The sequence below is a fragment of the Enhydra lutris genome, unplaced genomic scaffold, assembly GCF_002288905.1.
Source record: "Enhydra lutris kenyoni isolate GAN:26980312 unplaced genomic scaffold, ASM228890v2 scaffoldscaffold31, whole genome shotgun sequence".
Taxonomy (NCBI): domain Eukaryota; kingdom Metazoa; phylum Chordata; class Mammalia; order Carnivora; family Mustelidae; genus Enhydra; species Enhydra lutris.
This window is the reverse complement of record NW_019154115.1, coordinates 4921986-4935214: the sequence shown is the minus strand read 5'-3', so window position 1 is coordinate 4935214 and position 13229 is coordinate 4921986. Positions and strand designations below refer to the sequence as shown.

At 44.9% G+C, this 13229-nt stretch overlaps 1 protein-coding gene across 1 annotated transcript in view; it reads right to left on the bottom strand.

Annotated features, from left to right (window-relative positions):
- Positions 1–10411: 10411 nt before the first annotated feature.
- Positions 10412–13229, bottom strand: part of LOC111153281 (GRAM domain containing 2A) — a 34535-nt gene continuing 31717 nt past the window's right edge. The window contains exons 11-12 of the mRNA XM_022512208.1: positions 12901–13005; positions 10412–12598 (exon numbers count right to left, since the gene is read on the bottom strand). Coding sequence (XP_022367916.1) covers positions 12595–12598; positions 12901–13005 — 109 coding nt within the window. The 3' untranslated portion in view covers positions 10412–12594. The remainder of the gene's footprint in view (positions 12599–12900; positions 13006–13229) is intronic.

Sequence of the window (13229 nt, the reverse complement as noted above, 5' to 3'; positions counted from 1 at the left end):
ATGTAACTCTAGTGTGGCCATCTCTTCAGTTTATCTGCTGACTTGAGATTTTCACATTTTACATAGCTGTAATCCCTGTATAAGCACTTCTTTCCTTTTTTTTTTTTTCCCGTTAGTAAACTCTACATCCAACATTGGGCTTAAACTCACGACCCCAAGAACAAAAGTTGCATGCCCTACCAGCTGAGCCAGCCAGGCGCCCTTTGTGTAAGCAGTTTTAATTCTGCTTTTTCACAAATTTCCACCCTAAATCATTTTCTATTTGTTATATTTAAAGGCAACACAGGATTACCTCAAGTTAATAGGTCATGATTTTCTTAGCCATTTCCCCACTGCTAGGCTTTTTGGTTAGTTCTGATGTTGCTATGAATAGCAGTGCCACAAACACTATTCATAAATAACTTCTTCATTTCAGATTATCTCCTTGAGGAATATAAGAGTGGAATTAGGACATCAAAGCATATGAGCAGTTTCTATCCCTTCATGTAGATAGCCAGAGAGTTCTCAAAAGAATCAACATATAGTACCATGAAAAATATATAATACATTATATGTTAATAAAAAATAATTTAAAAATATATAATATATATATTTATTTTTTATTTTTATTATTATTTATTATATTATGTAATATATTATATATTATAATATATGTTTTTACATTTATTTTATATTTTATATTTTTATTTTTTATTTATTATTTTTATTATTTATTATATTATGTAATATATTACATATTATATTTTTACATTTATTTTATATTTATAATTTATATAAATTATAATTATAATTTATATATTATATAATTGTTTTATATATATATATATATATATACATAAAATATAGAAGCATCAGTGTTGCTCAGTGAAGCATCCAACTTGGTTTTGGCCCAGGTCCTGATCTTAGGGTTGTCATGAGATTGAGCCCTGAGTGATTTTCTCCCTCTTGAGATTCCCTCCGCTCTTCCCCTGCTTGTCCTCTTTTTCTCTCTAAAATAAGTAAATAAAATCTTTAAGTATATATATATGCTATGTATTGTATGTATTATATACAATATATAATACAAAACCTAAATCTAATTCCACGTAGCCCTACCAACATTGGGTTTTATACTTGTTAAAATTTATTTCATGAAGTTTTAAAGATAAGAACTTTTATTGAGCTCTTTCTATGTGCAAGGGACTTAAAAGGATTTGATATGATTTTTCCATTTAATAATCACCATAAAACTGTACAGTAGATACTATCTCCATTTTAGAAATAAGAAAACTAAGTTAAGTACTTAGTAAGGTTTAAATGTAGATGTACTGATTCCAGAACTGTACTCTTAACCACCATAATGTTTGTTAGTGATAGTGGTTTTTCCTGTTTTCTTTTCCTTTTTTTTTTTTTTAAGATTTGATTTATTCATTTGACAGACAGAGATCACAAGTAGGCAGAGAGGCAGGCAGAGAGAGAGGAAGGGAAGCAGGCTCCCTGCTGAGCAGAGAGCCCAACGCGGGGCTCGATCCCAGGACCCTGAGATCATGACCTAAGCCAAAGGCAGAGGCTTAACCCTCTGAGCCACTGAGGTGCCCCTCTGTTTTATTTTCTCAAAAGGAATAACCTCTCTGATTTCAGGAGTATGGCATAATATACTTCTAGAAAGCTTGTTGTTTGTTGAGGTAAATATCTACATGGACCTTTTGGTTGAGAAGTTAACTCCCTGGTTTGGCTTGAGTGGGTCAGGGGGATACAAAGAAAGATCAGTTACTCCAAACAATAAAATGAATCAAATTTTCATTGGATGCCCTAGAAAAAGAGAATGAGGCCAAAGTAAGAAAGAAGTGGAGGGAGAATTGATGAGAAGAATTGAGACAGGATGCGCACCAGAAACAGCAGGAGGCAGGGGCCTGCTGAAGATGGCCAGTGAGAAGTTTCCCAAGATGGTAGAGAGTGGCTTTCCATTTCTGTGAGCAGTCCTGTATACACTGACTTTGAAGTTGTTTTCTGCTTTGTGCTGTAGCCTTCCATTAACTCTAAACCTTGTGTGCAATTTGGATACACCCAACAATCTTGGTGGTGGGTGATTTGAAGGAATGAAGGAAGAGGACAGGCACATCACGGACAAGAGGGCAATAGCCAAAGGACAAGCAGGCTGCATCATGGTCTGACTCAGGAGACAGAGAATCAACCTGGAAATGCTTGGGAATTGAAGTCTCAGGACTTCCCACAGTAGGTGGAAATGGGGCTGGGGCCATTTTTATATTGAGAGAATGACCCTTAAACATTAGATTATTTGGGGGCGCCTGGGTGGCTCAGTGGGTTAAGCCGCTGCCTTCGGCTCAGGTCATGATCTCAGTGTCCTGGGATCGAGCCCCGCGTCGGGCTCTCTGCTCAGCGGGGAGCCTGCTTCCTCCTCTCTCTCTGCCTGCCTCTCTGCCTGCTTGTGATCTCTCTCTGTCAAATAAATAAATAAAATCTTAAAAAAAAAAAAAAAAAAAAAAAAATAATTTAAAAAAAAAAAAAAAACATTAGATTATTTGGAGTTGCCAGGTCGGAAACTTTGGAATTGCAGTCAAGTGAAAAAATACTTTTGCTGAGACAGAGCAAAAAAAAAAAAAAAAAAAACAAATATATATAAAAAAAAAAAAAAATGAAAATATAAATATATATATGATTTATTAGCAGCATTTGTCAGTCCTTGATATATGGTAATTAGCTTCCTGATCTTTCATATCTTTCATTAACAGTGTCATACAGGGCTCAGACCTCCATCCTCTCCTCTGTGGACAGGTTCAGTCCCTTAGTGATATCTCAACCAGTTTCATGCTTCTAGATACCATACCTATGTCGACAGTTCCCAGATTTATAATTCCCAGACTTCCCTTTGGAACTCCAAACCCATATAGCGTATTGCCCATTTAACATTTCCCACCTGGATGTTTAAAGCTCATCTGAAACTTAGCATATTCCTTCCTCAAACTGCACCATTCATGGCTTTCTCCATCTCAGTTGATGGCAACTCTATCCATCCTTTCAACCTAAAACAGAGTCATCCTTTATGACTGTTTGTCTGTTATACTCCATCTCTAGTTTGACAGGAAAGTCTCTTGTTTTTACCTTCACAATATATCCAGAATCTGCCTGTTCCCACCATCTCTACTTCTACCACTCTGGTAAGAGGCACCATCATCTCTCACCTGGATTGCCACAAAAATCTTAGACTGATGCCCCTGCTTCCACCTTTCCCCACCCCAGAAGCCAAGGGTGATCCTCTTAAAAGCCGTATAGTAAAGCTCATTACTCCTCTGCTTCCCATTTCATTCACAGTAAAATCCTTCGTTCTTCCAGTGGTCTTCTGTGATCTCCCCATCCCCTGCCACCCTGCCCTGTCCTACCATTACCTCTTTGACCTCACTTCCTCATCCTGCCCCCTTGTTATCTCTCCTCAGCTCCACCTGTTCAGCTGTTACTGAACAAAGCCAGGCGCCTTAGAACTCTTGCATTGGCTGTTCTGCCTGAAATGCCCACAAAGTGTATTCTCTCACTTCTTTTACATCTTTGCTTAAATATCAACTTTTCAGTCAGATCTTCCCTTAACCATCACCCTCTTTTATTTTTTTAATCCCAGTATAGTTAATGTACAGTGTTGTATGTTTCAGGTATGCAATATAGTGTTTCAACAATTCTGTACACTACTCAGTGCTCATCATGATAAGTGTAGTCTTAACCCCAACACCTATTTCACACATTCCCCTATCCACTTCCCCTCTGGTGACCATCTGTTCTCTAGAGTTTAGAGTCTGTTTTTGTTTTTGGTTTGTCTCCTTTTTTCTTTGTTCATTTGTTTCTTAAATTCCACGTATGAATGATACCATATGGTGTTTGTCTTTCTCTGATTTCACTTAGCATCATACCCTCTAGATTCATCTATGTTGTTGCAAATGGTAAGATTTCATTCTTTTTTATGGCTGAGTAATATCCCACAAATATATGGAATCTTATGAATCTGATATATAATGGTGTATATATATATATGTATATATATATATATACACACATATATATAGTGGTATTTATATGTATATAATACACACACCATCTCTTCTTTATCCTATTCATCTATGGATGGACACTTGGGCTGCTTCCACAACTTGGCTATTGTAAATAGTGCTGCTATAAACGTAGGGGTACATACATCTTTTCAAAGTAGTGTTTTCATATTCTTTGGGTAAATACCCAGTAGTGGAATTGCTGGATCATATGGTAATTCCTTTTAATTGTTTGAGGAAACTCCATACTATTTTCTACAGTGGCTGTACCAGTCTGCATTCCCACCAGCAGTGCATGACCATCGTCCTCTTTTAATTGCAGGATCTCAACAGCATTTCCGATCCCAATTCTCTTGCTTTACACTTTTTCCTTTAGCACTTAATCACCTTGTAGCATACTATGTAATTTATCGTTATAATTAACTATTATAGTTTATTATCTTTGTTGCTTATTGTCTTATCTTCCTTCACTCACCACTACAATATACAAACTCCATGAAGCTAAAGATCTCTTTGTACCTTGTTCACTAATATATCCCAGGCATTCAGCATCATGCCTAAGTCATTCAATGCTTAACTCACTCAATAAAAATTATCTGAGTGAAAATACAAATGAAAATCTGTCATCCCCCGCAACAAAATGAGAATCTAAGTTCACAATTTCATACAACACACACTTTTTCCTTTAGACCAGGGACCAGCAAACTTTTTCTTAGATATTAGTAAATATTACCGGCTTATAGTTCATTTGGTCTCTGTTGTAACTACACAACCTCCACCTTGGGAGCTCTAGGGTGGCCAGAGACTATATATAAACAAATGGGCATGACTGTGTTCCAGTAAAACTATTTACAAAAATAAGCAGCCAACCAGTGGGCTGTACTTCACTGATTCCTCCTTTAGACAAAGATATATCTCAGTAAACCATAACTCTTCATTGGCAGGCTACGCTCTACCCATTGACTTTGCTAATGGCCAAAAACAAAATTTTGGAAAAGTGAATGCAAACCTAGCGAAAATACAGATGAGTAGCTTCTCTGCCTGCAGACAGATTGGGCATTCCTTACGCAAAATGGCTGTTGAGCAATATAGGATTTGGGGGCGGGAGGTGGGGAGAAAAATCTTGGTATCAGCCACTTTCGGGCTAATGAGTGTAGAACACATTATCTGTAGCTTTGGAGTATCCTCTAGAGGCTTCTAATATGCAAAATGATCTACTTCTGGGACCTCTTTTCTCCAGGCCATTAAGGTCTTTGGCACTGATGATGAATTTCCTGTGGCAAAGAAACCACTTTTATTTTTGTCATCTACTGACACAATGGTTGTGAAACTACCTACCAGTATTCTGAGGCCCAAGCCCTAATCTGCCATCTAAACCAGTGATTCCCAATCAGGGGCAGTTTTGCCCCACAGGGGACATTTGGAAACATCTGAAGATGTCTTTGGTTGTCACACAAAGGGGCAGGGGCTGTTAACTGGCTTGAGGTGGGCAGAGGCCAAGGAGGTGGCTAAGCATCCTACAAGGCACAGAATAACCCTATAACAAAGAACTCAGCGGCCCAAAATATTAGTAGTGCTGAAGTGGAGAAACCATGATCTAGACTATTCTGCCACACTTATAATCTGCTCTGTACTTCACTGCCAAGCCAGTATTCCTAAACCACCAAATTTATCTAAACCTTCCTCCTAAGCTTCAGTAGCTCCAGTAGCTTCTCATTGCCTGAAAGTTCAGATCTTTCCTTCTCGCCCAGGCATTTAAATCCCTCTTGCCCACTTATGTGTTCCTTCCCCAGCAGGAGCTCTACTCCTCACAAGCTTTCATCTTCACCAGCCTCCACACTATCATCCTTTTACCGATGTTATCCCTCCCTCACACATGTACCTTGCGAGGATCCTCCCCACGTCTCTTCTCTGATCCAAACCTTACTCATTCTTTGAAGCCCACACATGCTGCACGCCCCTCTGCCAATGAGCCGGTCTCTTTTTGTAGCACTCCCTTCTGGACTTCTCATGGGCTCACACGTCTTACACTGTCATATAGCTCTTCCCTCCATCTTCTTTCCTCAGTGAACTCGCTGAAGGGCGCCATATTGCATTTCCGGCCTTTCAGTCTCAGTTTGCACAGCATAAGGTGTGAAAACTATATTGTTGTATTGAGAGATTTTTGTATTGAGAGTCAAATGAGACGAGTATAAAGAGCACCTTGTACAGGGCCTGGTACCTAGTTAAGTGCTCAGAAAATTATGGTATCATAGTATCTATAGAAGATTACAATCAGGAGCCCTCAGAATGTACTTAATAAATCTTTTAATAGTAGTTACGTACTGGAGAGAGCATGCATTCAGACTAGCCTGGTCTTTGGAACTAACAGCAGAGAAAAACTTGCATCAGAAATTCTACACCAATTAACACGCCTTCATGCTAGAGCGAATCCAGGAGCAGTGGGTGTCACATTTTCTCAAAGTGGTGCCTAAGCCAACCTTTCTGCCTTTAACAAGTTAATGAATAGCTTATGAGTAACACTTTGCCCACTCTGGCCCAATTTAGAAGGCTGCCGATAGGATGGGATGTCAGTACGGCACCCTCGGCTTTGCTGGGGTCCCAGCTGCATCCTCCCTAAGTGATTCTGCTCTCAGCAGCTGGAGGCTCCAATATCACTAACGAAGTGGGCACCAGTGTGATGAGGCTGCAGAGAGGTCCTGGCCTTTCCCCAAGTGGAAGAGAGGCTTGTCTCAGATCCTGTGAGAGAAGGGAGTGGGGCCTGGTATTCCGAGCAGCCCAGGTTTGGCTTTGGGCCAGGCACTGAGTGGCAAACAAGAAGGAACACATTCCGGGAAGGCAAGGAGCCCTGCCAACGCAAAGGCGGCCCGGCAAGCTGGGCCTGCTGGGCGCCAGGTGCTCCTTGGCTCTGTGGAGGTCAGGCACGCGGGGAAATGCACTCGGGTTTCTCTGGATTATCATTTCAGAGGCTTATATAGCTCCCTCCCTCTCACTTTCGGTGGACAAAGCAGCATTAAACCTCTAAACCTCTGTCCTCTGGGGTCTAGCCCCTCATCTCTGAATAAAGGTAGGTGGGGAAGCAGTGTTGTGGCCTCCTAAGATCACACTTCGCTGGAGCCGGGTGTCTGTAATTCTGTGCCCTGAGTAAGAGAAGGTGCTGTCTACAGCAAGGGCAGGCCAAGGGGAAAACTGGGATTTCTATGCTCTTGTTGGAAGAAAAGCTGATCTCACCACCCTCCTCCTCCTGCACCCACCCCCACACCTAAACAAAACATGCTGGTTCTTCACACCTGCCAGTTCTGCCTCCTTACTGGCCTGACCTTCAGGTCCGAAGAGCCCTCGGGATGGTGTTTCATTCTGCTTGCCACCAACCGCGCCTCCCACCATGAAAGAAGAGGGAAAGGAAAAGGGAAAGAATGGAAGGAAACCATGGAGAAATGGCCACGGGAGCTTGCCAGAACTTCCCTTCTGCTGCTGGATAGGCAATGCACTGGACTTGGACTAGGCCTGGCTTGTTTTCACCCCACAAGTGGGCAGCAGGGGCCCTTCTTTGACCAAGGGGAATGAAGTCTGGGCCTCTCTGCGGCTCCAGCTACTGCTGGACTTTGCTGCCACCTAGTGGCCAGATGGCATCTCTTCCCCCTCAAAGAGACCAGCCTGGAGATCTGGCTTCAGTCCCCGCCTAAGGCAAACTTAAGAGCCTTCTCTGCAAAGCTTCTCTACCCAGGAGGCCCTGTTTCTGCAGCCCAGCGAGAGGAGCAGCCCAGGTTCATGACCTCACCCAGTTCAACAGGCGTCCCAATGCCATGGCCACCAGGTAGGAGGGCCAAGGCTGGCTGGCTGGGGGCCAGGGATGGCAGCAGTCTTTTACTCACAGAGCCCCCTGTGGGGTACGGTTCTGCCACAGCTCCCCTCATTTCTGAATGCCCTTTTCAGCAGAGCTCCTGCTCCTCTCATGATTCTGCCTTGTCTGGCTACACCCATGTTGTTAAACCCAGGCTCCTGCAATGTATATATCTATATATCCGTATATCTGTATCTATATATCTCCCATTTCTTCAAATTTAAGGCAGTTGTTTCTTCCTTATGAAGTTAGCTCATTTCAACTTTAAATTTATAGAGATTATATGCCCTCTCTGTGATGTTGCTGCTATAAGCCAGTCTCTGAGAATAATGGAAAGGGGGTATAGTCTGTAGATCATCCGCCATATTTTCCTGCAGCTTACATTCACCTGTTTACTTCCTCTAGCAAAAGAAAGCATTTGGTTTCAGCAACCACTGATCTTACAGACCAAACTTTCAGATCTGAGCAGCAGTACCCAGGGATTATATAAAATCCAAACTCCCTTTTCCTGCCTACCTCTCCAGCCTCTTTGTGTGTGTGTGTGTTAAAATACACATAAAATTTACCATCTTCATAATTTTTAAGTGTATAGTCCCATAGTGTCAAGTATATTCCCATTATTCTGCAACCATCATCACTGTCTCCAGACTCTGTCTTGTAAAACTGAAACTCCATGCCCATTAAACAATAACTCTCACTTCCCTTCCCCCCAGCCCCTGGCAACCACCATTCTGCTTTCTGTCTCTATGAATGTGACCATTCTAGGGACCTCATGTAAGTGGACTCATACTGTGTTTGTCTTTTTTTTTTCTCCTAAAGATTTATTTAGTTATTTGAGAAAGAGAGCAGGGAGAGGACAGAGAGAGAGGGAGAAGCAGACTCCCCGCTGAGCACAAAGCCCAATGAGGGGTTCGATCCCATGAGATCATGACCTGAGCTGAAATCAAAGAGTCAGTGGCCCAGCTGACTGAGACACCCAGGCGCCCCCGTGTTTGGTTTTTTGTGGCTGGCTTATTTCACTTGGCAAAATGTCCTTAAAGTTCATCCATGTTACAGCATGTGTCTGAATTTTCCTCCTTTTTAAGGATGAATAACATTCCATGGTATGCATATACCACACTTTGTTTATCCGTTTTTTGGTTACTAGACACCTGACCTGGGTTGCTTCCACCTTTTGGCTATTTGAGTAATGCTGCTCTGAACATGGGTGTGCAGAGAGAGAACTCTTCAAAACCTGGCTTTCAGCTCTTTTGAGGAGACAGCCAGAAGTGGCAGTACTGGACCATATGGCAATTGCCTTTAGTTTTTTGAAAACCTGCCATACCGTTTTGCACAGTGGCGGCGCCATTTTACCTTCCCACCTGCAGTGCATAAGGGCTCCATTTTCCCCACATCCTCACCAACACTTGTTTTCTGCTGGAGAGTAGCTGTCCTAATGCGTGTGAAGTGGTGCCTGACTGTGGTTCTGAATTCCCAGGGCCTAGTGGTGTTGAGCATCTTTTCATGTGCCCGTTGGCCATTTGTGTCTCTTCTTCAGAGAAACGTCCTTTCGGGTTCCTTACACACTTTTTAATTGGTTTTGTGTGTTGTTGGTGTTGACCTCTCCAACGTCTTTCCACATCACTCTCCCACCTGATCAGTTTCCTCAAGTTCTGCTGAGTCTCTCTGTGCAGAAGAGACAAATGCATTCTCTCCTAGGTTTTGCAGTTACTGATCCATTGGCCATGAAATGCCAATGAACGGAACCAAAGAATGGACCCATGGCTGGGTCCTCATACCTTAACACCAATCTCAGTGTCACTTCAAAGAGCCTTTCCTGCCCATCCACCTACAGCCAACTCCCCATTTACTCTCATATCACCATTTCTCCCCTTCATGGAACCGAAGCACAATCTGCATTTCCCTTGCTTGTTTACATGTTTACTCAGAACTTAGTTTACATGGAGCAAAAGTGCCGTGGGGACACAGAGACAGCCTGACATGCTCACTGCTCTATCCCCAGAGCCTGGCATAGTACCTGGCTTGTGGTCTAGGCTCAGTATTTGCTGAATGAATGAATCACTACTAGAAGGGGCATCCTAGGGAAAAAGAAAGGTAATGTGGCCCAAATTGGAACTTAACCTCCCCACTCTAGGCTCGATGTCATACAAAAGGACACAGGGATTTTATATAAAAGGACACAGGGATTTTCTGGCTTGGGGTTCAGGGTTCCAGACTTGAATTCCTGAGTCAGAAGCACAGTACCATTTGAATAGGGACATCGCTTTGGAGCTGCCCAAGAGAAATAGGGAAGCCTTCTCGGTGTCCACCCAGCAGAGGCAGAAGGCCACAGAGGTTTACCGTGGCCGCTCTTCCCCTTCCCAATACACCAGAAGCGTTAGGCAGCTTGGCTACAGCCTCGTGAGATTTGCAGAGCACCCGAGATGCTGGGGCTGACTTGGGCTCCATCAGTCTCCTTTGTGCCAAGTTATGTCAGCATGAGTACCTTCCATGTGTGGTCAAAAGATAAAAATGAACTTTCCATACCACAGGACACTAGAAAAATCAAATGTTTGTATTTGAAAATATTTTCAGTGGCTAATGCCATGCTGGAACAACCCAAGGATAGTTGAACCAATCTCTCGGGGAATCAGAGGAATGTCAGCCTCCACAAGCAGGTCTGTATAGTTTACAAATGCGCACGGGAGAAAGGACACTGGCCCCAGAGGACCAGGCTGAGGAAGAAAAGGGAGAAACGGACAGAGGGCCCTCCAGAGCGACAGGCACACTCCTACCACTGAAACCCCTGGACCCAAGATGACCTCCAGAGCCGCCTACCCTGCAGCATGGCTCTTGCCCTTTCTGAGCCTGGGGCGTGGCCAGAGACCAGACTCACCAGCATGTGCACACAGCTGCCCATGACGTGGCACCTCTGGTGGCCTCTCATGAGCCTGGGGCTCAAGCTAGCAGGGCTCAGAGAATGGACCGATTCTCCCTGCCCTCCAGCAAGGACCAAGGCGGGGAGACACTGGGGTAAGTAGGGTTATTTCCCTGAAAACATGATATAAAGGTGATAAACGGGGCTCGTTCCAATAAAAGGGTGGGTTTTTCTCCAGAGTGGTGCTGTGGGGAGAAAGGAATATGAGTTTACCTGCCACCTACAGCTGTGCTACAAACCACCCCTCCAGGCAGGCTCTAAGCTTAATCCTAGAACCCGCAGCGGCGGGAGAATAGAGAGACCACTAGTCTGCACTTAGGGACCTGTCCCCTACAGACACCATCCCTCACATCCTCATTTGGGTTTGTCATAAGCAAGATAGTCACAGTTCCACGATAACTAAATTCCCCTTGGATTTCTCCCAGATTAACCTCTCAGGTGTTTGAAGAAGGAAAAGCAGTGACTGTTTCTGACACACTCACCCCAACACCAGCGACTTTGCCTGATACTTCTGACCTCCTCACTAAGGCCCTTCTGGAACCCCTAAAGGCACTGTTTTAGCATGTTGGAGTCCCAGGGAGAGCTGGCAGAGTTCTGAGGCACAGCAGAGCTGTTTAGAACAGAGGAGGCCTTGGCAGAGATGGAGGACTCTCTAAGGCAAAGCTACCACTGTGTCTACTCTTCCTATCCCTACCTCTCTTGTCCCTAGAGGTATCAGAGAGAACCCCTTGACCTGGTCCCTGCACTGTACCAGACCCACCTTGGACACCCCCACCTTATTCATGGAGGGCAGGACCTTCCCCCATAGCCTGCAACTCACTGATTACAGGTGACATGAGGGAGCTCTGTGACAGCCCGACACCATCGTGCCCAGGTGCCCAGCCACGCTTCCCCGACAGGCTGCTGTTGGTCATGGCCCCTCAGGCAGTCAGGCAGGGAGTACAAAGCTCAAATCAAAGTCCCTGACCTTCCCCTCCCCCCATACCCAGTGGGGGTCACTCCCCATCGTCTACTTCCCGCCTGGGACACCTCAGACTGTTGGAACACACAGGGGAAGATGAAATACCAGGTCTGTGACCACAGTGATCAAAGCCTGTTCCACCTGTCTCACTAGGAAGTGGCAGCGAAGGACCCAGAATGCTGGACCTCTGCCCTCCTTCACAGCCCCTGCCACCATCCTCTGCTGCAAATACTGTCCTCTGGATTCAGCCAATCCTCCTCATAAGGGCCCAGAACAGAGCCTCAGCACAGGGCGTGAATATTCCCCTCTGGCTGGAATCCTAGCTACACACCCTCCTCTTCTCCTTCATAGCTCCCCCCTCACTTTCCCAGGCTGCCCTTGGCCTCAGGGGCCGAAGCGAGAGCATGGTATGTTGGGAGAGAGCAGAGCCCTGCTGGTGGTTTGGGTTTGGGCCTCTGTCCCACTCCTGCAATGAGCCGCGTGACCATGCACAGCTGCATTCCAGGTACCAAAACTTGGCCTTTTGTCCCCTGGGTGTCTCCTAGTGCTCTTGCTTCTGTGCCAGACTGTTTCCGAGGAACAAGTTAATTTTCTTTTTCCAAGTGCTTGCTGAAGCTTAGTATACAGAATTTCTTGGCCGGTTCCAAGAATCTGGCTTTGTGTCTGAGTCCCCAAATTGTAGGAGCTTGGTCAACAGGAGGGCTAAGAGCTGGGGGAGGAGGAAGGATCTGGAGTATTCTCCTTCCTACTCAGTCTCAGCACAGCAGCATCAACCACAGGAGTCACTGGTGGAACCTTAGCACCCAGAGCGTTCTTCTTGGAGAAGCCGGGGTGGCCGTTACCTGCACACGAGAGATTCCCAGATCAGAGAAGGGGCTTACAAGGCAGACAGACAGGTCAGTAGAGCCTTTCTCTGCCTCCCCTCACTACCCCCCCGCCCCGCCACCAAGAGCTGGTCAAGCTGGTCAGGGTGGGATCTGTGTACCCTGCATGCTCTGTCCAACCTTGCTTGGCAGATTGAGCTGTCAAGCCAGCTCAAGGGCAAGGCCAAGTCCAGCCAGGATGACACGCAACCTGGCTGTAGGTATTGGCTCCTGTCCTTTACCTTCAGTCCCCAAGGCATTGGGAAGAGACAGGACATCACCTGTGCCCAGGGACTGGGCCATCCCAATTCAGGGAGCATAACTGCTGTTCCAGCCGGGAGATGCGGAATGCCAGATAGGATGACGACATGACCAAGAAGCAGATCCTGGAGAAAGAGAGATAAGGATATCTTACCTGGAAAAAGGACATTTTTAGAGACTCACCAAAAACAGGAATGGGAACAAAGCTACTTCCCGCAACTGAAAGAATTAAAGAACTCTTTGCCTCTTGGCTACGTTCAGGCCTGGACATCTTTGTGTCTAGGGGCCATGTGGGGGTCCTGAGACTCATCCCCACGGAGGTGTCCTCAAAGCCCAGCAGGATTCTGGG